Raw genomic sequence first — 24,068 nt, 5'->3', positions numbered from 1 at the left:
CAAGAGTCTTACTGTACATGGCTTGCTAACCCAGCACCTGCTATGTAGGGTAGGTTGGCTTCAGAGATCTGCCTGCCTCTTTCTTCCTTGGAAGTGCTGAGATTAAAGGCACGCACACCACACCCAGCCGCAAACAACCCATTTTAATGGGTACATTCATCTACTTCTTTGTTGAGCATGGATGAAATAATTAATTTTTTTTCTCATGGTCATAAAAAGTTATGATTAGGACTGGGTCTGGGTCTGGGTCTGGATGTCATGGTGCAACACTTGCCTAGCATGGCTGAGGCCTGGGATCAGTCCTTGGCTCTGGGGAAAAGTAATACTGGTGTATGATTGAGAATTTATGGAAATATTTTTTCATGTATATACATATGTAAAGATGTGTAAAAGGACAAGGGACCTTTAACTTCTTGTAGTAATATTTTAATATATTTCATACTTAAAATATGGTATAATTAACCATCTTTTCTGCTAGGCATATAGATTATGTGTGGTTGTTAGATATTTAAGAATATTATAGTAAACATTTTATAATTTTTTTGATTGATTCCTGTAATTACTGAGGTAAATGTGTGAAGTCATCCAGGCATATAATAAAGATATTTTCCCTTGTAGATTTCTGTCTACAGGGCGCACTGCTTACTTTTCTTTCCCTCTTTTGTAGTTGGCCTCTACTACTGCTTTAGCAACCTGTCCGATGCTCGGATTTTTATCATCATGTATGGTGTAACCAGCATGTACTTTTCAGCTGTAATGGTGAGGAGTTCCCTCAGCTATGCTAAACTTTATCCCTTACTCTGAGATGCTTTCTTGTTTTTTGTTTTTTTTTGTACCTGGCTGAATTAAAAATATACTGGTGATTATGAAAATCTGCTTGCTATTGTTAACTCAAATTCTGTTGGTGGGGTCTAATTATATTGGGTTCTTAATCTTGTATTAGGCTATTTTTTACTTAATTGGATTTGGCACAGATTAAAGAAAAATATGGACGTGGAACTGGAGTTATAGGCAGTAGTGAGCCACCCAACGTGGATGCTAGAAACCAAACTGGGCTTTCTAGAAGAGCAAGAAGCTTGAGCTCTAAGCATCTCTCCAGCCCCTGGGGTGGGCTTCTGTGTCTTATACCCTTGAGAGCAGTGTCCACTGCTTTGTGGTTAAGTCAGAGAAGGTTTTATGTATGGTACTGATATATTTCTTTCCCTGTCTCAAAATATTTCTTTTTATTTTATTTTTATGTGTATGGGTGTGTCTGTCGTGCATACTTGGCACTTTTGGAAGCCAGAAGAGGTTGTTGAATCCCTTGGGACTGGAGTTAGAGAAGGCTATGAGCTGCCATGTTGGTGCTGAGATTTGAACCCACATCCTCTAGAGAAGAAGCTAGTGCTCATAGGCAATGGGCCATCTCTCTGGCCCTTCTTTTTAATGTATATTTTTAAAACTCACAAACAAAAATTAAAAAATGTATTTTAGCTGGGGATGGTGGTATACACCTCTAGTCCCAGCACTTGGGAAGTAGAACCATGAATTCGAGGATGGTCTAGGCCACATGGAAAGTCTTTTATCTCGAAAAACAAAATAAAGAAGAATAAATTTATAAAAATAAAATTTTTAATTATAAAAATAGTTTAAGTGTATAAGTAAGTTTATAAAAAGTAAAATTTACTCTTCAGAACATAGAAACATACACATTTAGGTCTGCAGCAGAGTTTGTTATTTATACTGATGGTTTTGAGACAAGTTTTTTTTTTTTACTCCTAAGTTTTAATTTTAATGTGTGTGTGTGTGTATATATATATACATATATATATATATATATATACATATATATATATGTATGTATGTATGTATGTGTGTATATGTGTCTGTGTATGGGTATGTGTATGTTAGTGAAGGTGTGGTGGAAGCCAGAGGCAGACTGTTGTGAGCCACCCTATTGTGTGCAGGGAACTAACCTCAGTTCCTCTGCCAGAGCGATGGATGATCTTAAACCACTGAGTCACTCTTTAGCTCCAAAGGTTATTATTTATTATGTTTACTTACATGTATATATTTGTGTCTGTGTATGCTACATGCTAGCAGGTGCTTCCAGAGTCCAGAAGAGGGCATCAGATCTCCTTGAACTGCCCAGCATGGGTATTAGGAACTGAACTCCAGTCCTTTGGAAAAGCAGCACATACATGCTTTTAAACTGCTGAGGCATCTCTAGCTCTTTTTTTAACTTTTTTTTTTTTTTTTTAACTTTTAATGCTGTCTGTATGTGTGCATGCAGATGTGCAGGTACAGGTTCCCACAGAGTTCAGAAGAGGATGAGAGAACCTTGAGCTGGAGTTCTAGACATTTATGAACTGCCTAACCCAAAAGAATTTAGGTTCTCTGGAAAAGCAGTATGTGTCAGAGCCACAGAGCAACTATCTAGGCTTGGCGCTTGAACTTTTGATCCTCCTTTCTCCCTTTTTTTTTTTTTTTTGTTTGTTTGTTTGAGACAGGGTTTCTTTGTGTGTACCTGGCTGTCCTGAATCTTGCTCTGTAGACCATGATGGCCTCAAATTCAGAGAGCTACCTGCTTCCACCCCCTAAGTGCTGGGATTAAAGACTTCTACTGTCCAGCCTCTCTCAGCACCTTGATTGCTGGGATTACAGGCTTGTACTGCAGCTGGCTCACCTGCATCAACTTTAAGAAGTATAAACTGCTGTTATGCTATAGTTACATCACATATTTTCTGTTCCACCGTGCTGGAATACAGTGTTTGTTGAAAATTGCTAAATTGATGTCATAGTTGACGAATAGGTTGAAGTCTGTCATTTGTGTAACACTGAATATATGATCATGATTCTTTCTTCTTGTAGGTGCGTCTAATGCTGGTATTGGCACCTGTTATGTGCATTCTTTCTGGCATTGGGGTCTCCCAGGTGCTGTCTACATATATGAAGAATCTGGATATAAGTCGCCCAGACAAAAAGAGCAAGAAGCAACAGGATTCTACTTACCCTATTAAGAATGAGGTGAGATTTAAGTAACATGTTGGCTTGGAAAAGTAAGTGTGTGTTTGTGTGTATGTGTGTGTGCTTGTGCCTGTGCCTGTGCATGTGTTCAAGCAGGATATTAGAGCAATGTCTTAGGTGGTCACAATTAATTTATGCAGCCCAACATATTTTGCTGTCACATAGAAGCTGTCTGTTTTTCGGTTTACTGTACAGTTCTTCCTTCTGTAGGTGGCAAGTGGGATGATACTGGTCATGGCGTTTTTTCTCATCACCTACACTTTTCATTCGACTTGGGTAACCAGTGAAGCCTACTCTTCTCCTTCCATTGTATTGTCTGCCCGTGGCGGGGATGGCAGTAGAATCATTTTTGATGACTTCCGAGAAGCATATTATTGGCTTCGTCACAATACTCCAGAGGTAAAAATTTGGGAGGAGTTGGAAAGTTGGGTAGTGGTGAAGACACTTGGTAGTGTAGTGAACCTGATGTCTTTTAAATGGATGGGAAGCTTAGAAAAGTTAGAAATTTAAAAACTTAGTTTTTAATGAGCTTTAAAGACCAATCTCTGTTGCGGTTTCTTCTCAAGTAGCAGGTCTCAACCTGTGAGACACTCCCTCTTTGGCAAACATCTATCTCTACAAATGTTTGCATTATGATTCATAATAGTAGCAAGATTACAGTTATAAAGTAGCAGTGAAAATAATTTTATGGTTGGGGTCACTACAACATAAGGAACTATATTAAAGGGTCACAGCATTAGGAAGGTTGAGAACTAGTGGGATAGAGTAGCTTAACTGAACTCTATGCTCAGCTCCCAAAGTAAGAATCTTTTAATCCTTGCCATCATATATTGAGGTTTGTGCTTTCCCTTTTACCATTGTAATAACTGATTTTATAATGTTATTAAGGGGCATTTATTAAAAATTACCTAATGACAAACCAGGAAAGTTGGCCCATTCTGCCTTTATTCCCAGCCTTGAGGATGCAGAGGCAAGTGAACAAGTTTGAGGCCAGCCTAGTCTACATGTTGAGACCTTGTATAAAAAGAAGACTTTATATTACCTGATGACACTACTGCATCTCTTAATCCATTGTTTCAGTGATGTGGAATTAAGGTATTTGGCAATGTTGGATTGTACATAAGTTAAATTATTTTATGACTATATATATAAAATATATATATATATATAAACTATATATATATATACAGTATATAAATGGAGGAGCAGGTACCCCAACTATATTTTCTTGTTAGCCATACATTACTTGGTAAGGATATTGATTAATTAGGCAAAGTCTTACTTGCTATCAAAGATGTCTTACTTCTCTTTAGTGTTTTTTAAGATAGGGTTTCTCTGTGTATCTGTGGCTGTCGGGGACTCACTTTGTAGACCAGTGTGGCCTCGAACTCACAGAGATCCGTCTGTCTTTGCTATCCAAGTACTGGTATTACAGGGATATGCCAACGTGCCTGGCTAAATATTATACTATTTTCATTCTTGTTTTAGGATGCAAAGGTCATGTCATGGTGGGATTACGGTTACCAAATTACTGCAATGGCAAATCGGACAATTTTAGTGGACAATAACACATGGAATAATACTCATATTTCTCGAGTAGGGCAGGTAAGGTAAAGCGTTCCTTTAAGTGTCTGATATCTAAGGTCTCTTGGGAAGTGTGTCACTAGGAGAGAAGGTGGACTTGAGATTTTGAGAATTCTACCTTTATTTTTCTAGGCAATGGCATCCACGGAAGAAAAAGCCTATGAGATCATGAGGGAGCTTGATGTCAGCTATGTGCTTGTCATTTTTGGAGGCCTCACTGGGTATTCTTCTGATGGTAATATGATTGATACTATTTCTAGCTGCAGGGCATAGATTCCTGGAAAGTTAATGAATCGATTGCTGTTTTATTTATTTAAGTCTCATGTGACTCAGGTTGGTCTTGAACTTACTGTGTCCATGAGGATGACTTTGAACGACGGAGCTTCCTGCTTCTCCCTCCCTGTTGCTAGAGCTACAGGCTGGCACCATCTGTCTTTATTTTCTCTCTTTTTAACGAAAAGAATTAGAGGTGTGTGTGTGTGTGTGTATACAAAGTAAAAGTACCTTTCACAACACTTAAGGTTAATAATAACTGTTTATGTTTTTAAAAGTTAAACAATTCTTGAGGTTTAAAATAAGTGGTTGGTCTCATGGCCCTAAACTTAAATAAGCACTTTAATGTGAGTCCCCAGAAGTGGTAGCTCCTGTCTTCTGTCTTAGGGTTTTCTGCAGTGCTGGGGATTGATTCGTTGAGCTCACATGTGCTAGGCAAGCGCTTCACCAAGTTATGCTCTCAAATCTTGTTTTGTTTTCGGTTGAGACAGGGTTTCTCTGTGTAGCCTTGATTGTCGTGGACTCACTTTGTAGACCAGGCTAGCCTTAAACTCACAGATCCACCTTTGCCTCCCTGAGTGCTGGAATTACAGGCTTGCTCCACTGCTCCCAGTTTATTCTCAAATCTTTATGTTTTAAAATTCCTGTTGTTCTGGGGTTGGTTAGTTTTAATTGTGCTATTTCAGTGTCTTTTAAAAGTTGATTTATTACATTCATTTATGTGTGTGTGTTGGGGGATGCATGTATCTCATAGTCTGGAGGTCAGAAGATAGCTTGTAGGAGTTGGTTCATTTCCACTTTGGGGGTACTAGGGATTGAATTTAGGTCATTAGCTTGGAAGCAAGTACCTTAAATGTTGAGCCACTGGTCCACTATCAACTTCTTACACTTGAACTGTTTTACTCTTCACCTCAAATTGCTCCTCTTTTCATTGTTTTTAGTATAGTTAATTTGCAACTTTTGATTAAGTCTAGGTAGGTGTTTTGAAATCATGACTGTAGTCACTGCTCAATCAATATTGTGGTTACATTCTGTCCTATCTCAAGTATTTTCTTTCTTATAGCTAGTGAGTACATTGTATTTCTATGTTAATTTTCTCTGAATATGTGGCTGCTTCTATGCAGTGTGCTGCTACAAACCCAGTCCTATGGCTGCTTTTTAAAGATGTTCCTATTTTATTTTAAATAAGACTATTTTAGCCTGGCAGTGGTGGTACACACCTTTAATTCTAGCACTTGGGAATCAGAGGCAGGCAGATCTCTGTTAGTTCGAGGCCAGCCTGGTTTACAGAGTGAGTCCAGGACAGCCAAGGTTACACAGAGAAACCCTGTCTCAAAAAATTGAAAAAAAAAAAAAAAAAAAAAAAAAACCAAACCATATTTGTTTTTTGTTTTTGTTTAATTTTATTTTGTATTTGTGTGTGGGTATGCAATTGCAAGTTGATTGGTCTTTCACTGTGACCTGGGACTTGGCCAGTTGTGGGGCTAGCTGGGCTGTGAGTCCTTAGGGATTTCCCAGTCTCAAAGCCCTAGTATTGGAATTATAATTAGGTGTCCAGCTTTTATATAGGTGTTGGGCATTGAATTCAGCAAGCACTTTACCGACTGCAGCCTTAAGATTTTCTTTCTTTCTTTTTTACTTTCCTGTTTTTTTTTTTTTTTTTTTTTATTTAATTTTTGGACAGAGACTTTCTATGTAGCCAGGATGTTGTATACCCTGGTTTCTCAGACCTCCATCTTAGGGTGACCCAACTTCCTCTGCCCACCAAGTGCTAGAATTAATGGTGTTCACCACCATGTTTGGGAGTTTAATGGATTTTAAAAATAAAAATATGTATGTAATATTACATATGTAAAATATTTATATAAAATATATACATATCTTTTTTTTTCCTTTATGTGTATTGCTGTTCTAAATGTATGTTCACTATGAATTACATGACTAGGGTTTAGATTTGCTATTAATTATTCTTCTAGTCATACTGAGTATTTACCTGTTAGGAAAACTAGTTTTATTGTACTGTTAGTAAAGTAAGAAATGAGTTATTTTTAATTTCTTTGGCATATAGAAAGAGGCGGTGGGGTATTTCATTATTGAAATATATATGGGGGATGGCTGACTGTGGTGATGCTTGCCTTTAATCCTAGCACATAGCGAGGTCTGGGACTGCCAGGACTATGTAGAGAGACCCTGTCTTAAAACAAAACAAACAAAATATATAGGAGCTCTCAGAGACAAGACCTGACTGTGTAATCTGGCCACAGTGTAGACCAGGCTGTCCTCAAACTCAAGAGATCCACCTGCCCCTGCCTCCCAAATGCAGGTATTAAGGCGTGTCCCGCCACACCCAGCTGTTTCCTAATTTTATCTAGTCTCTTATAGGTGAGATTGAATCCAGCAATTTCTGGTCTGTTTGGAGTGATTGCACCACTGCTGCTTGATTTTTACAGTCTCTTCACTGTTTGTGAAGGTGCTTCTTAGATATATTGCTTACATTAAGATGGTTTAACTAACTTGCCTTTGAGTGTTTGATAACAGCAGTGGTTTTGCATTTACTCCAACAAATAGATATGGCAAAGCTCAAGGTTGGGAATTAGTAATTTTGTTTGCATCTAAAATATCCCAGCTGTTTTTGATGAGTTTTAAAACAATGTCTTGAAAAATAAACCTTAAGAAATACTTTTGCGTGGCACGCTGGGGTTGGCTACCCAGAGGCTATTTAAGCTGTGGGCTGGCTTTCCCCAGGGTCAGATGATTGTTCAAGGTTCCTGAATAAACTGCATTGAAAAAAAAAAAAAAAGAAAGACTTTTGTTTACTGTTTATCATGTCCAGACCTTAATTGGAAATACCTTTCTGCTTCTTCTGAATTGTTAATAAAAACAGACTAGGCACAGTGGTGCTTGTCTAGAATCCCGGCATTTAGGAGTGGAAGCAAAAGGATCAGGAGTTTAAGATCAGCCTCAACAACATTGAGGTCAGCCTGAGCTACATAGTAAGACTTTGTCTCAAAAAAGCAAACAAATTATTATATGTTTAATAAAAAAGTAATCTCCACTAAATGTACTTACACATTGTTATATTTGTTTATGTATTACTTGTGTGCTAATGACCATGAAGTGTGTGAGAATGCATGTGTCATGGCATACACGTGACGACCTAAGGACAACTTTGTACCATCCATTCTTTTCCCATCTTTACATAGGTTGTAGGGCTTGAACTTAGGTCTCCAGGCTTGCACAGCTACCCCAACCAGCAACCCCTTCCCCGAGCCAGCTCACATTAATTATTCTTTAGAAATTGTTAGTAGTTGAGATAGCTCAGCAGATAAGAGTACTAGCTTCAAGTATGAGGACCTGAGTTCAAATCCTCAGAAACTAAGTAAAATGCCTTGCTTGGTCACTTTAGTTTTACTGGGCTGATGATGGGATGATTTCTGGGCTTGCTAGTATACCTCCAAGTTCCAGTGAGACCCTGTCACATGGGAGTAAGGCAGAGAATGGTAGAGTAGGACATCAATATGATATTGCCCTACACACACTTGTTTTTATTTATTTTTGAGACAAGGTTTTCCTCTGTGGTTCTGACTGTCCTGGAGCTCACTGTGTAGACCAGCCTGACCTTGAATTCAGAGATCCATCTGTTTCTGCCTCCCTCATGATAGGATTAAAGGCACATAACCATGCCCAACCACATAATTTTTTTTTTTAATCAGTTAAGTGATAGAGTGCTCACAGAGGCCAGAAGAGGGCATCAGATCCTCTAGGACTGCAGTTACCATTGGTTGTGAGCTCTTATGTGGTCCTGGAAATTGAACCCTAGATCCTCTCAGAGAGCAGCCAGTGTTCTTAATTGCTGAGCCGTTGGTCTAGCTCTCAATTAAGTCTGTTTTTAACATGTAGAAATATTGTTAAGTCTACAGTTTATAGAGTTTTCACAGAAAAACACACCCACATACCACCCAGATTGTTACTAGTGTCCATTGCAAGATCTACTCTACTTGCCTAAGGAAGGGTGCCTTTGATCTGGACTTACATGTTTTTTCTTAAAACCAGAATTATTGATACTTACTTGACATGGATTTGCTGAAGTTTGTTATATACCTGTACCTGTTCAGTTTTGTCAGTTCTTGACCTGAGAATTCTACATGTATTCTTTTTTAACTTGCTCAGTCTCGGCAGATTTGTTGTTAAGCAAATTTACCTAATACAGGACAATATTTTATTTTATGTGTATGGGCGTTTTTTTTTTTGTTTTGTTTTTTTTTTGTGCATGTCTGTGTACCACTTGGATATCTGCTGTGTATGGAGGGCAGAAGAGGGTCTTGCCTCCTCTGGTAGCAGAGTTAGAGATGATTGTGAACTACCATGTTGTTACTGGGAATCGAACCCAGGTCCTCTGGAAGAATAGCCAGAGCTCTTACTGCTGAGCCATCTTTCCAGGCTCCTGTAATACAGAACAATAACAGATAACCCAATAAAAAGAGAGTCTGTCAGCTGCTCATATAGATTTACTTCAACCATGTAATTCAGCTAGTTGCTGAAAGAATCCATATGATGTATGATATACTTCATTCTGTTGTGGATAGTTTTAACTTGTTAATCTTATGCTATGCTGTCTACATCCCTCTTTCTAGACTGTAGACATGTGTTACCACATTGAGGTTGTTTTTTTTTTTTTTTTTTTTTGTTACTCTGTGTAACAGAGCCCTGGCTGTCCTGGACTTGCTTTGTAGACCAGGCTGACCTTGAACTCACAGAGATCTACCTGCCACTGCATCTGCTGGGATTAAAGGTGTCCCACAATCCCCAGCCCCATTAGCCTTTTTTAAAATGGATTGTTTAGGATCTGAATTTAGGTCATTAGTTTGCATGGCAGGCACTTAACTGACTGAGCCACCTCCCTAGTCCCCTATATATTTTGATGAACATATGTACCAAAGAGTGGAATTTCTAGTTTCCAGGGTATGCATATTGTTAAGTTTAAGTAGAACAAAGAGATCTCTACAATGGTAGCATCCGTGTATAATTCCTGTAGCTGTGTCTGCGATTCTCAGTTACTCTACATTTTTTGTATGCTCCTGTGTGTGTCCTATTTATTTGGACATGTTTGTAATGGTGATAGAATTGTTTTAACTTGTTTATGTAGGACTAAGAACGTGGTGAAAAATCAGATTTCATGTCAGGTTGCTGCTTAATAGCTAATCATACATAAAGAAAGATTTATTCAGAAAAATGGAAAAAAACCACGAACTTTCTTTGGAGATTGTTGTCATAAATAATAAAATGGTATCAGGCTAATAATGGTTATTAATAGCCCTATAAATATTTATCTGCTGTCATAATTAAATCAAAACAGACACCTGTTAGATTTCATAATTGCTGTGCAGACATTCCACCTTCAGTATCTCATCTCTTCCAGCTCCATCCCATGCCCTCTGCCTTAACCATGCCTGTCTGGGTTACCTTCCAAATCCATAATCCAAAGATACTTGCTTATCCTTCATCTGGATCACTCCTTTCCACACCACTTTTGGAAACACTTTCCTGGCCTAAGTAGTTCCTTTTCCATTGTGGCTTCCTCCTCTCTTTCTCCTTCCGGAGGTTCTCCTGTCCCCAAAGCCTGAGAACTTTAGCCCTGCGCAGGGACAGGCCTTTTTAGTTAACCAGTCAGGAATAATGTCTTAGGCAGGTTTACACAAAGACAGGGTAGTTACCAGATCTTGAGAGCCAGTAATTACTGTCAAAATACAAACACCAGACTAACCTCCAACAGGAGATGATATCATATTTTTGAATGTTTGAAAGAATGGTCATTTGACAATTAAATAACTGTGGGAACAAGACTTACTTTTTTTCTTTTACAATAAAATACTAATCATTAAAAGTAATTCAGAATGTTCAATATCTAACTCTATGAAAATATGCATGTGACAGTCATGAAAGATAATATTTATTTATTTCCCTGTATCTGATTTATTCCTCAAGACTGTTATTAATCTGTATTAGTAGGAGTTCTGAAAGTTTTGAGAGTGATTATTATTGTTGTGCTGTTAATTTTGTCATTTACTCAACATTTCAGCTGAGTCTGTTTGTGAATACTTTTTTGCATTTAAAAAATTCCACCCCCACACTAATATGTGCCAAAAGAGAATCTCAGTGGTATTTGATGTAGTTTCATTTGCTGATTCCTTCATCCTCAACTCACCTTTAATCTTTAGTCATTTTTCTTATATTTTCTTGGTTCTGTTATAAAAATCAGTAGGGTAATGGTGGAATATGCCTATGACTATAATCCTAGCATTCCACATGCTGAAGCAGGAGGCTGTGAATTTCAGACCAGCATGTGCTTGATCATGAGTTACTATTGCCATGAAAACAAAACCCAAACCAAAAATGCTCATGACTTGGGCTTTTAAGATATTGCCTAGGTTGGCCTTGAACTTTTCATCATCTACCCTTAATTTAGCTTCTGCTGTGCTGAAATTACAAGCATAGGCAAGATAATATTTTCCAAAGCAATTAACAGGTCTTTGCATATAAATCTTCTGTTGCTTTTAGAAAAGTTTCATTTCTTCTTGGACATATCATACTGTGTTTTCATTGGTCTTAATGTAAAATTTTGTTGTTGTTGTTGTTGTTGTTTTCCTCTAAGAGAAGCTCACTGTGTAGCTGGCTTGGAACTCACTAAGTGGTTCTGGGTAGCCTTAAACTGCCTCTTCCAAGTTAATAGGGTTAAAGGCATGTGCCACTATGCCTGGCTTCCACTTTTACTTTTTATTGAATGCTATGAAGGCTTAAAATTAAATATTTGAACATAGTACAGTTCTTTTATATATAAGATTGATGTTATGTAGCTCAGGCTGGCCTTGACTGCACAAAACTCAGCCACCCTGTGATGGGATCATAGACAGTCACCATTGTGCCTAGTTTCCACCTTACAGCACCTCAAATTGCTATTAATCATACTTCAAGTGCTTATTTACATATATGTGGCTACCTGCTACTGATTGCAGTAATTCAGCCTTGTGTAATTTCTAGGAATACTTTCAGTGTGGTTTAAGACTGGACCAATAGCATATAATTTCAGCTGTTAATATATTATTTCTAATAAAAGTTTTTATTTTTAGGAGATGCTTTGTTTATCCATTAAACAAAACATTTCTCCCTGCCCCCCCTTTTTTTTTGGGGGGGGGAAGGGTTTTTCTATGCAGCCTTGGCTTTCCTGGAACTCATTTTGTAGACATGACCAGCCTTAACCTCAAAGAGACGGCCTACTTCTGCCTCCCGAGTTCTGGGATTAAAGATGTGAACTACCACAGCCTGGCTTTATTTCCTGCTTTTACAGTTACATGATAGCATATCTTAATAGGAAAGGATGATGGACATTTTTTAGAAATAATGATGTTTTCATTGAGTTATTGAGATCCAGCAGCCTTTTTGATGCAGCCATCTGTTCCTTTTTTCCTCTAGATATCAACAAGTTTCTTTGGATGGTCCGGATTGGAGGAAGCACAGAGACAGGAAGACATATCAAAGAGAATGACTACTATACTCCAACTGGGGAATTCCGTGTGGATCGTGAGGGTTCTCCAGTGCTGCTCAACTGCCTTATGTACAAAATGTGTTACTACCGCTTTGGGCAGGTCTACACAGAAGCCAGTGAGTGATTCATAATGCTAACAACAATAGTGACAGCTAACATAATACTGTGTTTTCCAGCCTCTGCTCTTAGTTTTTTTTAACCCATTTAGTCTTTACAGCAACCTAGAAGATAGAAACTAATGTTAATGTCAGTTTATATATGAGGATCTGGAAATAACCAACAGGTTACTGAACTAGCTAATATCACATGATAGGATTTAAACTCAGTCTGCTTTTAAATCTTGTCTGTCTTAGTTTTCTTTCTGCATCCAGGAAAACTTCTGTGATATATACAAGTCTTGATCCTTGGAAAAGTTACTAGTGTTAGGTCTTTGGATAACAGTCTTCAGGAATAGAGAGCCTTGAAAGTCACCTTGTAGAGATCATCACATTGGATAGGACTTAAGTTGGAACTTTTATTTGCCATTTCTATCGTATGCTCTTTCTTGCAGACTCTAGTCAAAGTGCAGCTTTAGGAATAATAATCAATGCAGTTGATGAAGTGCAGCTTATTTCTTTCTTTTCTTTTCTTTTTTTTTTTTTTTTTTTTTTTTTTTTTTTTTTTGATGTTGATTTTAGAGCGTCCACCAGGCTTTGACCGTGTCCGAAATGCTGAGATTGGTAATAAAGACTTTGAGCTTGATGTTCTGGAGGAAGCATATACCACAGAACATTGGCTGGTCAGGATATACAAGGTGAGTAGATGCTGTGGATCTCAGAAAGCGGCTCTTATGTGTGCAGGTGTGATCTAGTGTGCAGTTTTCCAAAAAGGGACATTTTTCAACAGTCCCTGCTCTCAAAGTAGCTTGTTATTCACTTGAAGTATTAATAGTGTGTGTGTGTGTGTGTGTGTGTTTATTTATACACCTTTGTGGAGTTGATTCTCTTTAGCTTTGTAGTGGTTCCAGAGATTGAATTCAGGTCTGATGAACCTGTACGGCATCTTTATCTGTTAAATCATTTGACCAGCCCAAAATATTACTAATTATATTTTGATTTCTTCTTAGAGAGGAGACATCCCAGTTGGCAGTTGTTATAGCAACTTTTTTTAAAAAGAATATTTAAATATTTAAATATTTCTTGTTTTATTTAAAAGAAATATTTTTTTATTACATTTTATATGGGGGGGAGGCCTACATATGTATGCCATAGAAAAGGTCAGCGGACAGCTTAGAGAGGTCACTTCTTTCATTGTGTGTATCCTGGATATCAAAATCAATTTATCAGGATTACCCTCTGAGCCATGTTGCCAGACTAGTACATTTTTTCCCCCTCATGGTTTTTAGGATAGGGTCTCAAGATGCTATCCAGGCTGGCTATAAAATTATTGTATATGCAAGGTTGAATTTAAACTCAGATTCTATTTCTTCAGCTTCTGGAATGGTAGTATTGTAGGTGTGGCCACTGTACTTGTTGCAGCAAGACTGATCCAGGTAGGGTTTGAAAAGGGTTTGAAATAGCTTGAGGGCCGGACATGGTGGCACATGCCGGCACAATGCCTTTAATCCCTGCACTTGGGAGGCAGAGGCAGGCATATCTCTGTGAGTTCAAGGCCAGCCTGGTCCACAAACCGAGGTCCAGGACAGCCAGGGCTGAAGAGAAACCGTGTCTTGAGGAAACAAAACAAAAGAAATAGGTTGAGGGTTGTAGGCTTTATCTCATGCTTATTTATTCACATGCAGAATGGGCAACCGTCTACTGTTACTCCTTTCTGCTTACTGTGGAACTAGGAACTCTCTCCAAAGTTGAATTTTTGGTAAATACTAAACTGATGTCTTTATGTTGCAGGTAAAAGACCTGGATAATCGAGGCTTGTCAAGGACATAAATGTCACATTGTGGCCTAAATGCTTCGCACTGAGTGCGTCAAATTGAGGACGCCGAAGATCCTTTTTTTTTATATGCAGTTTATAAGAACAGAGCCGGATGGGATTAGAATTGTCTGGAAGTTTTGCCCTGGACAGTATGGGCTGGGCCAAATGAAATGAGTTTTATAATTCTAAGCAGGTTACCAAATGGAATGTTATGGCTTTATTTTGGTCAATTAAAGGGGGGGGGATTTTTTTTAAATGTGCCTTATTTGTTTTGACTTCAATTGGCTGATATGAGGATCACAGAAGTGAACGGATGAAAGCCCGTATTCACGCTCTAGATCCCCAGATGAACCAACCAAACAGGAGCGTTCTTTCTCTCTTCTGTCAGCAAACTCAAGGACTAGCTCTGGTTCTACAAATATAAATGACTTTGTCACACTTTTTTTTTGTAGCACCCCGGTACAATGCTTTGCATATAATGGGTGCTTAATAAATTTTTATCAAATGAATAAATGTTTCCGGGACCAGAGGAGTGCTATTTCTGGGCAAAAAAGACAGCTTCTTACTGTTATGTCTGTGTTCTCAACGTGTATTTCTTTAAAAGTTCTTCGGCTTTATAAGGACAGAAAGTTGCTAGGTATTCCTGATCTTTCTAGCATTCTTTCAAACAAGTGAGGGTTTTTATTTTTTAATCAGAAGTATGAACCAAATATGACTAGTCCAGTAGTTCTTAAGACTCATTGAAACATATCAATCTGAGAGGAACACACTCCTCCAGCATCATGTATAGAGGCTGATGATCAGTAGATGTTTCTGGAATCAGGCGTAATTAATTGTGTGTACCCATATGAAATTTAGGTATTCCGTACTTCACTAAACCTAAAACACAGTAAACAGGCTCTTTGCTCATTTTCTCTAGAATGACTAAGTCTCTTGGGGTTGCCCACTGTGAACTTCTGTTTTTCTTAGTTTCAGTATGCTGTGTTCATATACCACTTGAGGCTTGATTACCTGGTTTTGAAGCCCTTACTAAATAGGAAGTGGGAAGCATTGCTGTTAGTAGGTGCTTTGGGATCATTGCCAGTCTGACTGCAAAAAAAGAGACTTTAAACTTTTGAACTTAAAAGCACAGAGATCCCATAGATACTTCGTGTCAGGATAAACAGCTTTCTGTCCTGTACAATAGGACATTCCATGTATTTTACAACATAGGACATAATCACTAATATATAAACCATCTTAAAAACTTAGTGTTTCTATTTAAGAAAACAAAAGGAGTCATACGACTTTTAGATAGTCACAGGGGCACTCAATGCACACATATGCTTAGGTGTACTTAGATACCTAAGGGCCTCTCATTTAAACCAGTTTATCTACTGTGTATATTAACTGTTCTTGAAATTTAGATTTCACAGAAGATTTGATTTCCTATATGTAAATATATTACTTGATTTATATACAGAATTACTGCCTAGTTGGAAAGGTTAATCTGAGACTTACCATATGATTAATATTATAAGTTATTAGTAAGCTTTCTCTATAATAGAAATGGGATAACCCTTTTTTATATTGTTGTGACTCCTGAGATCTTGATATTTTCTATTCTACACAGATTTCTTTTTTAAATTGATTACATTTTCAGTTATAGTCCACTTAGTGTAAAAAAAAAATTCCATCTAAAAAATTTCATCACACACATGTGCACCCATACACCGACCCCTCCCAGACTCTACTTCCAGCTCTGCTGAACCTCCCACTGTTGCCTCCTGCCTGATCATTAGAAACTTGCTTTGTTATGTTTTGGTGTTATACTTTGAGGTAACATTGATTTGGGGTGGAAACAGGAGTTACTACCTTTTCACTGTCCCTTCTATCAGTGATTTTCAACTGATAGAAGTGTGTATTGTGTCCTCTTTTACAAACCTCTATCTCAAAAAAGATTTACATTGTGATTCATAACAGCCAAATTACAGTAATGAAGTAGCAATGAACTTTGTAATTGGGGGTCACCACAACATGAGGAACTATATTAAAGTATTGCAGTATTAGGAAGGTTGAAAACTACTGTTATATTTTGTGACACCATTTTTACTATCATCTGTTATAGTTGTGATTACCTTTAACCTTCTGGCTATTCTCAGTTAAAATGTGTTAATTTTGGTGTATTTTCTTGTTGTTTGTTTTAAGACAGTTTCATGTAGCTCAGGGTGGCTTTGAACTCAAGGTAAAAATGAGGCTAGCTTTCTACTCTTAATCTTCCTGCCTAGAGGTAGACCTAGATGTTGGATTACAGGTGTGGGCCACTACAGCCAGCTAGTTACTATTTTTCCTATATAACTTTTTAAAGGAGAAATCTTAATGTTTTGGTACTTGGTATAAATTTTTCCTACCCTCTCATTTCCCTAGCCAATCCTCCCTCATTTGTGTCTATTTTCTCCTAATATGATCAGACACATACATTAATCAATTTTGACTTTGTTGAGACAGGATATTTTATAGCTAGGGCTGGCTTTGAATTCCCAATTCTTCTTCCTCTACCTGCCAAGTGCTGCGATTAGAGGTATATGCCACCATACCTGATTGTATTGAGTTTACATTTAAGAATGTCTTCAATTTTTCAGCTTGAATTAACTCTTCAGGTTTGTTGAGTTGTATTACTTCACTCTTGTATTTATTAATCTTTTGCCATTTTCATTGATTGGCCATTTCTAAGTATATTCTTAGTGTGTACGGGGAATACATTTTTGGACCTCTTCTATTTCATACTCAGTGCGTAGCCGGATATAGCATTTCCAGACTGGCGCTATTTAGTAACTTAAAAGCACTGGCCCATTTTCCTACTGTTGAGAAATGCAGTTATTAGGATGAGTATTTGTCTGTTTTTTGCTCCAGATCTCTTGTTGCATCCTCATTGTGGGTATCCACTATGCTGGGTACTCTGGATTTTCATGTGTGCATAGTCATGTTTCTCTGTTTTTGTTTTTTTTAAACAAAACAAAACACTGTGTTATATAGATTACTTCAACTTTTTCTAAAAAGGCTAATTAAAACTCTTAAATTTTAGGCAACAAAGTATGACACTTTAAATATTTTTTTGTGTTTGGTGGGTGTTTTTAACTGCATATATGTATGTGTGCATTGTGCATGCCTGGTGACCACAGAATCCAGAAGAAATCACAGAGAAATCCAGATATCAGATCCCTGGAACTGGAGTTACAGACAGTTGTGAGCTGCCATGTTTGGAAGAATAGCCATTGGTCTTTTTTTTTTTTTTGGTTTTTTTGAGACAGGGTTTCTCTATGTACCCTCGACTGGCCTCAAACTCACAGCAATCTGCCTGCCTCTGCCTCCTGGAGTGCTGGGATTACAGGCATGCAACACCACGCCTGGCCTTTTTTTTTTTTTTTTTTTAAGATTTATTATGTGTACAGTGTTCTGTCTGCATGTACACCCGCATACCAGAAGAGGGCACCAAATCTCGTTATAGATGGTTATTAGCTACCATGTGGTTGTTGGGAATTGAACTCAGAACCTCTGGGAAGAGCGGACAGTGCTCTTAATCTCTGAGCCAACTGTCCAGCCCCAGGCATTGGTCTTAACTGCTGAATCAACTCCCCAGTCCCATGATAAAGTTATGTGAATGTGGGGCTTTCTGAGTCAGTTTTCCAAAAATTTCTTAGTTGATCTTCTATCTTCCATCTCTGGGGAAATTTCCTCAGCTGCGTTTTCACTCATTCATTGACCCCCACCATGTGCGTGTGTGTATTTAAACCCAGGGCCCTCCACATCCTAGCTACCACTCTTGTGAGCTACATCTTGAACTTCATATTTTCAAATTCTTTTCCACTTTCGTGTTTCTGAAGTCTTAAGAGCCCTTTGGTTGTCTGACTTCCCATTCTTTTGCTCCCTTTCCAATTAAAGACTTTTCCGAATTCCTGGCTGGCTGCTTATTTTATTTTTTTAAGACTGGGTATTAGAAAGGGTTATGGATAGTGTGCTTGTGTTTTTCAGTATACTGTGATCAGATACTGGTGTTAGATTTCCTTTTTCTTCCATACATAATATATTGGTGTTAGGTTTCCTTTTGTACATAAGATTGAAGGTTTATATGTTCTCATATTCAAGATATTGGGCAAGCTTTCACCTTTCTGGAGTAAATTAGAAGAAAGCGTGTGGGTTCAACTCTCAGTACATACACTTAATTGCTGTTTTTAGGCAGATAGCAACACCTTTTAGTGTGTCTGCTCTACAGTTCAGCTACCATTTATTTAGACTCTCAAAATACTACCAGCTTTGGGGAAGAGCTCTTCCTTGGTTATACAACAGGAAGGGTGTTCAGAGATCTCTGCTTCATTGGCAGTCTTGTGATTGCCCCACTTGAACTCCATGTTCAGAGTTGCCTGCTGTCATCGTTTCAACTTGAGTCTTCTGGGCTTCTCACGATACAAGTCAAGGCACTTTTCTGCACTGTCATTGGTGTCTTTGGGATTACAAAGTCTTTATTTTGTGCTTGTTACCTTTTATCTTCAGTAGGCTTTCACTTAACCAAAGTTTTCTCATACTCAGGAATAGAGGCTGTTAGGCACCCACTCCCCTTAAAGACAGTCTTGTATGGCCCAGGTTGGCTTCAAACTTAATGTACAGCTAAAGGTGGCTTTGAATTCGTTATTCTCCTGCATCTGCTTCCAAAGTGCTGTGATTGTAGGCAAGTGTTCTGCCATCTCTCTTCTTAATGCTATTCCTTTGTAGATATTTTTAGTAAATTTTATCATGAGCCCCCCCATTTGTTTAGTTACTCTTCTGTGCCAGTTTTCTTTTAATCAGCCTAAGTTGTCCTTGAACTTCTAGTATAGCCATCGTGATCCTGAACTGATGATCCTCCTGTATCCACCTGCCTAATGGCTCATATAAGGACATACATACATACATGCACAGTATATGGTCATACATACACACACACATACCTCCCCCAGGCAGAGCACAGATACTGTGCCTGAATCTGTATTCTTTTTCAAGTGATAAGACATTGATTTCATTCAGGAATAGAGGAATCTCCTAGGTATTTATATTCATTAATTTAAAGACAGGAAATTATGAAGAAATGGGAAATAATATAAAAATTGTTTTCATCACATGAATCCTCAACTGATGTCATGGTTTTTAACTTTATAGACATTTGCAGGTGTTTCAACCTTCAATTTTGACAGAATTTTTGGAGTTGGAGATGCTCACTGGCAAAGCATTTGCGTAGCCAGCATAGGGTTTCAGTTTTTCCTTGTTATTTTGTACCCAGGCCCTTAGAATTGGCGTTTCTCACTTTCGTATGGGCCTTTTGCATGCTTGGCAAGGACTCTGCTATTGTGCGTATTTATTGTGCTTACCTGCCCACCTCTTTTTTTAGAGAGGGTCACATTTTGGCTCAGGCTGACCAAACTGAAGTAGTTCCCCCTGCCTCAGCTTCCCTAGACTGGGATTTCATCTCGCAGTTTGTTTGAAAGAGAGCAACTGATTGGCTATCTTATATGTATGTATGTTTTTTGAAACGGTTTCTCTGTGTAGCCTTAGCTGTCCTGGAATTTGCTTTCTAGACCAGGCTGTCCCTGCCTCTCAAATGCTGGGATTAAATGCATCCACCACCAGTGCCTGGCTTTTCTTGTGAACCTAGCTTTTAAAGGCAGAACCGGGCGTGGAGGTGTATGCCTTTAATCCCAGCACTGGGGAGGCAGAGGCTTGCCTATCTGAGCTCAGGGACAGCCTGGTCTACAAAGTGAGTTCCAGGACAGCCAGAGCTACAGAGAAACCCTATCTTGAAAACAACAAAAAACTAAGCTAAGCAAATGGTCTTCCTACAAACAGGTTAGGTTGAACTAGTTTTGAAGCTTGTGTAGGCAAAACTGCCCCGTCTCACACGGGTGGCAGTGTGGTCATTTAAAAAAGAAAACTATTTCGTTTTTCATTTGAGAAGACTAACCCTGTATAACTCAGGTTGCCTTGAACTCGCGATTTTCCTGCTTACGCTTTCCAAATTCTAGGTTTACAAGCATGCACCACCACACTTGCTTTCCTTCATTTTTTTTTTTTTCCACAGAATTAATTCCAACAGCAGTTGCTGGCTTCTCAGTTCGAATACTAAGGGGGGCACAATCTAGCGTTTACGGAGCACTTTGTGGCGCTTAGTTTAAATCTCACAAGCTCTTCCTGGCAGGGTCTCCGAGGTCACGAGCTGGTCGGTTTACCTAGTTAACGGTGCAGCCTTTGTAGGCTCAGAGGGGCAAGGACCCCAATGCTTTTGTCCAGGGCCCAACTGATGCCCGGTCTGGATGGAGGCTTCGGCGCCTCTCTGGAACAACGTAAGGCGTCCAGCGGGGCACACGCCCGATGCCATTTCACCCAGGGAATCAGGTCAATCCTCACCAAGGCGGTCGTCAATTCCAAATATCGTCAGCCTGTGTCTTACAGGGACTCGTAAGGAACGCGGAGCGGCAGGCTCAGGCACTAGGAGGGCCCCCTGCTAGGTCGGTCTACCGAAACGGCTTATCTTCAGAGCCCGGGATAGGACAACGCGCGCCGGCCAGCTTTACGGCAGAGGTGTGCGCGTTTGCGACAGCATGACGCAAGCAAGTTTTGGCGGGAAAAGCTCCGCATTTGGATTCCTGTGGTAGCTGGCAAAGGACTGCTTGGCGAGAGGGGCGCCCCGAAAGGTGGAGAAGGACTCCAGCAGAGGCCTCGGAGGTCCTGCTGCGTGCGGACCGGCACGGTGAGGGAGTGGTCCTGACCAGGGGAGAGCTGGGAGGGCCGCCCGGAGCGCGGCTGGAGCCGCTTGCCCGCGCCTCCCGAGCGTAAAGGGCTCAGAGTTGGGGCTCTCCGGGGTTCGCACGCCTTTCCGGCCCAGGGTCCGTGCCTTCCGCTCGTCCGGGCGGCTCGGCCCCGCCCCGTTCCCTCCGGGTGCTGGCTACATGTGCCGTTAGGGTGGGAATTGGAAGTGAGCGGGGGGAGGAGGGGCTGATCTGGCAGTAATTACCCTAGTTACTACCGCCTCCCCCGCGCCCTGCCCGCAACTCCTACCTTTCCGGGCCATTCCCCGGGAGGAAGCTTTTGTCTCCCAACCTCGGAGCCAAACTAGTGCCCAGTGTTGCATAAAGGCCGAGGAAAACCGTGGAAACAGGATTTGTGATATACAGGGCAGAATGCTTAAATTTAGTATTGTGACTTGGGCAAATCTGGATAAGCTCTAAGGGGAATCCAGATTCATGCAGAATCATGGCAAGAGCCATGGCTCCGTGGTATCGCAGGTGATGAGCGTTTACACTCCTTCCTCCCATTTTCTGGGATCCTGCATTTTACAGCCGCAGTGCTTGGAGTCATGGCCGTGCCTTTTGTGGAAGACTGGGACTTGGTGCAAACTTTGGGAGAAGGTGCCTATGGAGAGTAAGTTTGAACCCTCATTAATTTTTTTTTTTAATTATTATTACATTTGTGTGTGTGTTTGTGTTCTGCCACTGTGCGGTGCGCACCCGTGTGGAGGTCAGAGGGCGTCTTGCAGGAACTTGATCTCTTGAGGGGTCGGAGGACTGAACTCAGGTCATCAGGCCTGGTAGCAGGCAGCTTTTATCTGCTTATTCAACTTGATGGCCTCCCTGGTTTAAATTTTACCTGGCCCGTTTGCTTGCTTTAGTTTTCCACCTGTTGTTTGAGTACACGCTTAAATCCTTTATTTCAATGACTATGGATATTTGGGTTTGTAGTCAAGGCTCTTAGCAGGTGAGGTTACATATCCACACCGGATCCTCCTTTCACACATGCTGGGCCTGGAAAAAGAACAATAGATTTCTCCTTTGTTTTGTTTTTGTTCAGATAAAAATCTTGTTAAATTGCATAGGTTAACCTTGAACTCTAGGACACTATAGCCTCCCAGCTAGATATTTCAAGACTGTGTTAGTTGACCCAGGGTTTTTTTTGTTTGTTTGTTTTTTTCTTTTTTTTTATAAAATGTTCTTTTATAAGAGAATTACTTGTTAACAAACCATTGTGTCTTTAAGATTTAAATGACATAAAAAAGAAAAAGACCCTGGAGGCATCCTGCCTAATTTCAGATCCTCACACAGTAGCAGGTCCTGGTTGTGGTTTGTGTTCTTGAGCAAGTTTTATGTGCCTGTTTCCTCATTTGAGGATAGAATTAGTGGCACTTACCTCAGAGGTGCTAACATATTACTGAAGGCATATATGCATGAGGTTAATAGATGTACAGTAATGTTGTGTGACTACGCCATGTATGTATGTGATGTAATCTAGAATTGCTATTATCTTTTAAAAAATTGTTAGTCACTTCCTAGATAACTTCCATCCACAAGGTAATGACTTTCTTGGAGATTAACTGTAGTGCTTCATATTTTGTTTCATTGCTTTCGATAATATGGCAGAAACCATTTCATTTTCTTTGATGAAGAAAGTAGTGAAGGAAAAATAGTTTGGAATGTGTTACATTTAACCTTTTGAAGTTTTTCCTCTCATGAAATTTTACATGTATGAGTGTTCGCCTACATGTTCGTGCACTACATGTGTGTCTTTCTGACGAGGTCCAGAGGGAGGTGTGCGATCCCTGGGAACTGGAATTACAGATGGTTATTTTTTTAATTACAGAGCTACCCTGTGGGTGCTGGCAATTGTACTGTCTGAAGCAAGTTCACTTAACTGCTCAGCCATTTCTCCAGGCTGCCCCCTCCAACCCTCCAATTGGGAAAAATGGAGACTGTTTAAAATTATGTATTTATTTTAGAGACTGTGTCTCGTTATGTACCTGGCTGGCCTCAAACTCCAAGAGCTCTGCTAAAAGACAAGTGTCACCATCACTTGCTGATTTTTTTTTTTTTGAGAGAGTTTCTTTGTTGCCCAGGCTGACCTTGAACTTGGACCCTTTGTCTTTAGAATGCTGGAATTGCAGGCATGTGTCAATAATCTTTTGAAGTTTTAGGAGAAATAGAATTCTGAGGTGAAAATGTTGTAACTTTCTCTCTTCTCTCTTTAAGGGTTCAGCTTGCTGTGAATAGAATAACTGAAGAAGCTGTTGCAGTGAAAATTGTAGACATGAAGCGGGCCATAGACTGTCCAGAAAATATTAAGAAAGAGATCTGCATCAATAAAATGCTAAATCATGAGAACGTAGTAAAATTCTATGGCCACAGGAGGGAAGGCAATATCCAGTATCTGTTCCTAGAGTACTGTAGTGGAGGAGAACTTTTTGATAGAATAGGTATGGAAAAGATTATGGTAAATTGTTTTACTGAACAAGTTTTCAAGTTGTGTGTGTTTTGCTGGAAATTAAACACAGGGTCTTTGCACAGGCCCTTCAGCTGGTCCACTACTAAGCCACATTCTCAGCTGGTAACTTTTTTGGGGGGGGTGGGGCATGTTTTCTCTGTAGTCTTGGCTGTCCTGGAACTAGCATTGTAGACCAGGTTGGCCTTGAACTCAGAGATCTTCAGGCCTCTGCCTCCTGGGTGCTGGGATTAAGGGCGTGCACTGCCATACCCAACTATCTCAGCTGTATTTTAAATGTTAGATAGCTGTTTAATTAATTTTATTCTAGAGTTGGATATGCAGCAGTAAAATTGGAATAAAAAGTCAGGCATTCTTGACTTTGTAGTGTGAAAATTTTATGGCTTAAATCAGTTAAGTAATGAAATTTACTAGACTTCCCTGTTGGCAGACATACTGAAACACTGGGAAAAATAGAACCTGTTAAAACTTATTT

The 24,068-nt window shown here is 39.5% G+C and overlaps 2 protein-coding genes across 4 annotated transcripts in view; both read left to right on the top strand.

Annotated features, from left to right (window-relative positions):
- Stt3a (STT3 oligosaccharyltransferase complex catalytic subunit A) overlaps positions 1-14,830 on the top strand; it is a 32,417-nt gene extending 17,587 nt beyond the window's left edge. For both annotated transcript variants that reach the window (XM_021638648.2, XM_021638649.2), the window contains exons 11-18: positions 668-759; positions 2,851-3,006; positions 3,217-3,405; positions 4,495-4,611; positions 4,723-4,825; positions 12,334-12,522; positions 13,084-13,199; positions 14,293-14,830. In XM_021638648.2, the coding sequence (XP_021494323.1) occupies positions 668-759; positions 2,851-3,006; positions 3,217-3,405; positions 4,495-4,611; positions 4,723-4,825; positions 12,334-12,522; positions 13,084-13,199; positions 14,293-14,331 (1,001 nt within the window). In that variant the 3' untranslated portion in view covers positions 14,332-14,830. The remainder of the gene's footprint in view (positions 1-667; positions 760-2,850; positions 3,007-3,216; positions 3,406-4,494; positions 4,612-4,722; positions 4,826-12,333; positions 12,523-13,083; positions 13,200-14,292) is intronic.
- A 6,074-nt stretch (positions 14,831-20,904) lies between these two features.
- Chek1 (checkpoint kinase 1) overlaps positions 20,905-24,068 on the top strand; it is a 28,189-nt gene continuing 25,025 nt past the window's right edge. The window contains exons 1-3 of one of the 2 annotated variants that reach the window (XM_021638632.2): positions 20,905-21,074; positions 21,664-21,745; positions 23,344-23,567. In XM_021638632.2, the coding sequence (XP_021494307.1) occupies positions 21,681-21,745; positions 23,344-23,567 (289 nt within the window). In that variant the 5' untranslated portion in view covers positions 20,905-21,074; positions 21,664-21,680. Of the gene's footprint in view, positions 21,075-21,254; positions 21,746-23,343; positions 23,568-24,068 lie in introns of those variants that run through there. The other variant, XM_060371648.1, reaches the window with a different exon arrangement.

Source organism: Meriones unguiculatus, chromosome 1 (assembly GCF_030254825.1).
Source record: "Meriones unguiculatus strain TT.TT164.6M chromosome 1, Bangor_MerUng_6.1, whole genome shotgun sequence".
In the NCBI taxonomy this organism is placed as follows: domain Eukaryota; kingdom Metazoa; phylum Chordata; class Mammalia; order Rodentia; family Muridae; genus Meriones; species Meriones unguiculatus.
Note: the sequence above shows the minus strand (reverse complement) of the source record. Positions and strands in the feature narration are given on the sequence as shown.